Below are 2,159 nucleotides of genomic sequence, written 5' to 3' on the forward strand. Positions count from 1 at the left end.
TTTTACATTTTGACAATATGAAATTGAATCATTTTAAAATTCGGGTTAAGAAAAACTTCAGTGAATTTGAAAAAAAAAATCCTCTTGAAGATAAATTCACATTTACATTTTCAAACTTCTGTTTTAATTCTATCTTAACTTGCTTTGTTAGGTAAATCTTGATTTAAACACAAAATTTTCTTTCAGTATTTTTTTCACCATCGGAATAACCTGGATATAAGTGTTGTAATTCGAGAAGTTTATCATCTCATGGATACCACGCCTTCTGATATTCATCCGGACAGCATGCTCGATGTTTTTGTAGCACTGACAAAAGGACAATATCCAGTATTTAACCAATATCCAAAGTTTATTGTGGACTATCAGACACAGGAACGAGAAAGAATAAGGAATGATGAATTGGATTACTTGAGAGAGAGGTAATCATGGAATAGTTCTACAATAGAAACAATCCGTTATAAATATAAATAAGAAATTTGTTTATGAAAAATACATGTTAAGTATTTGTGTAAAACCAATTCAAAGGCTGAAAATATCTTTAAAGATATATAATTCTTACATAAAAAAGTAAAACGATTCTATTAATCGGGTATACATTTTGTGCTTTGGTTATTCTCGGATTTAAATTACTCATTTTCTTGTTTGCATTGTCATATAATAATAAATAGTATCTACTTAAGGCAGACAGTTGAGTCTATGCAAGCCGAAGTAGACCAGCAAAAAGTTGAAGATGAAGCTTGGATTCAAAAACAAGAACTGCTTCAGAAAGCTGAAGAAACGAGGAGAGAAATGCTCTTACAAGAGGAAGCGAGGGTCATACAGCAAAGACAGAGGTATGTTTTAGTCTGAAAAAGTCTGGACCTGTGAGTTAGTTGAATTGTTATTTTCTTTGAATTTTCATTATAGGAACAAAACTGTATGTAGTATTTACTCAGCTGCGGTATTTCCAGTAAGCAAATATTTAAGTTATTAAAAAGAAATCTGTGTACATACAACTTTTCAAAAAATTGGAATATAGTAAAATGTAATTCTAAAGCTGTCCCGAACATGATGTAACTGTGCACTGATTATTCAGAAGTAATACAAGATCTAAGGCACTCTGGAGGACATTATTAGAAACATTATTCTACAGCGGGCAAAATGCTTTGTAATATAGTGCTGAATAAATCACTTTGAAATTGTATTTTAAACATATCTGTGTGACCTGAAAATTGAATCATGAAACGGTTATCTCATTATGCATTTTATACTTTGGAGGACAGGGGAAGAAGTATTAAATGCTTATTCAAAACTAAGTTAATAAGGTAAAATGTGTAAATTAATTAAGATTAAGAGACGAGCGTTGAGACGAGCCTAATTGTTGGTAAACTCACTTCTTCTATATGTGTTTATTGATTCTTATGTTTGAGTAGTACTTTCTGAAACATTTCCGATGTAGGTTAAAGTGAATTACTGAACTGACCCACTAGCCTTTTACTAAAATTCTAAGAGAATAAGCATACGTAATCTTTGGTAACATTGGAGCATTTTTTTTGGCATTCTTCCTTCAGGTAAAGGATGTCAATTGTATCGAGATGGTCTGAGTAGTGGACCTGTTAAGAACTTTTCAATATGAAAAGGAGAGCCAATTGCATGTGGACCACTTGTCATTTTTATAAATGTAGACTTATTTTGTAATTGGGCATCTTTATTTATATAGTATAAATACAGTTTTATTACAACGGCACTCATTAAATTGGGAAGGTAGACCAAAATAGATCGGCAGGCCTTTTATTGTTGCGAAACATATTTTTCCATTTAAATCTATATCGGGCAGTGTTTTTATTTGTTCCTCTTGATGTATTTTGTATTTAAGACTAGCTGCTGTGAAAAGGGAGCTGAAAGTAAAGGAAATACACTTACAAGATGCTGCAAGAAGGCGTTTTCTGAAGTTTCAGCAAGATCGACGTGAAATGGAATTAAGAAGACTGGATGATGAAATTGAGAGAAAGGTTTATTATTCTTAGTACTCGTATATTATCTCCACTTATTCTCATTTAAATGTAACGAACACCTTCAAGTTAGATATTACTCCTGGAGTTCACAATGAATGCTAAATAATAGCCCTTTTAATTTTACTTTTTCCTTCAGCTTTTCTCACTTTCTTTTGTATTTCATTA

The 2,159-nt window shown here is 31.6% G+C and overlaps 1 protein-coding gene across 1 annotated transcript in view; it reads left to right on the plus strand.

Annotated features, from left to right (window-relative positions):
* Positions 1 to 2,159, plus strand: part of TBC1D31 (TBC1 domain family member 31) — a 55,250-nt gene that overhangs the window by 34,773 nt on the left and 18,318 nt on the right. The window contains exons 15-17 of the mRNA XM_011360825.2: positions 187 to 419; positions 681 to 833; positions 1,856 to 1,991. Of these exons, the coding sequence (XP_011359127.1) occupies positions 187 to 419; positions 681 to 833; positions 1,856 to 1,991 (522 nt within the window). The remainder of the gene's footprint in view (positions 1 to 186; positions 420 to 680; positions 834 to 1,855; positions 1,992 to 2,159) is intronic.

This window comes from Pteropus vampyrus, unplaced genomic scaffold (genome assembly GCF_000151845.1).
Source record: "Pteropus vampyrus isolate Shadow unplaced genomic scaffold, Pvam_2.0 Scaffold59, whole genome shotgun sequence".
NCBI classification, from domain to species: Eukaryota; Metazoa; Chordata; class Mammalia; order Chiroptera; family Pteropodidae; genus Pteropus; species Pteropus vampyrus.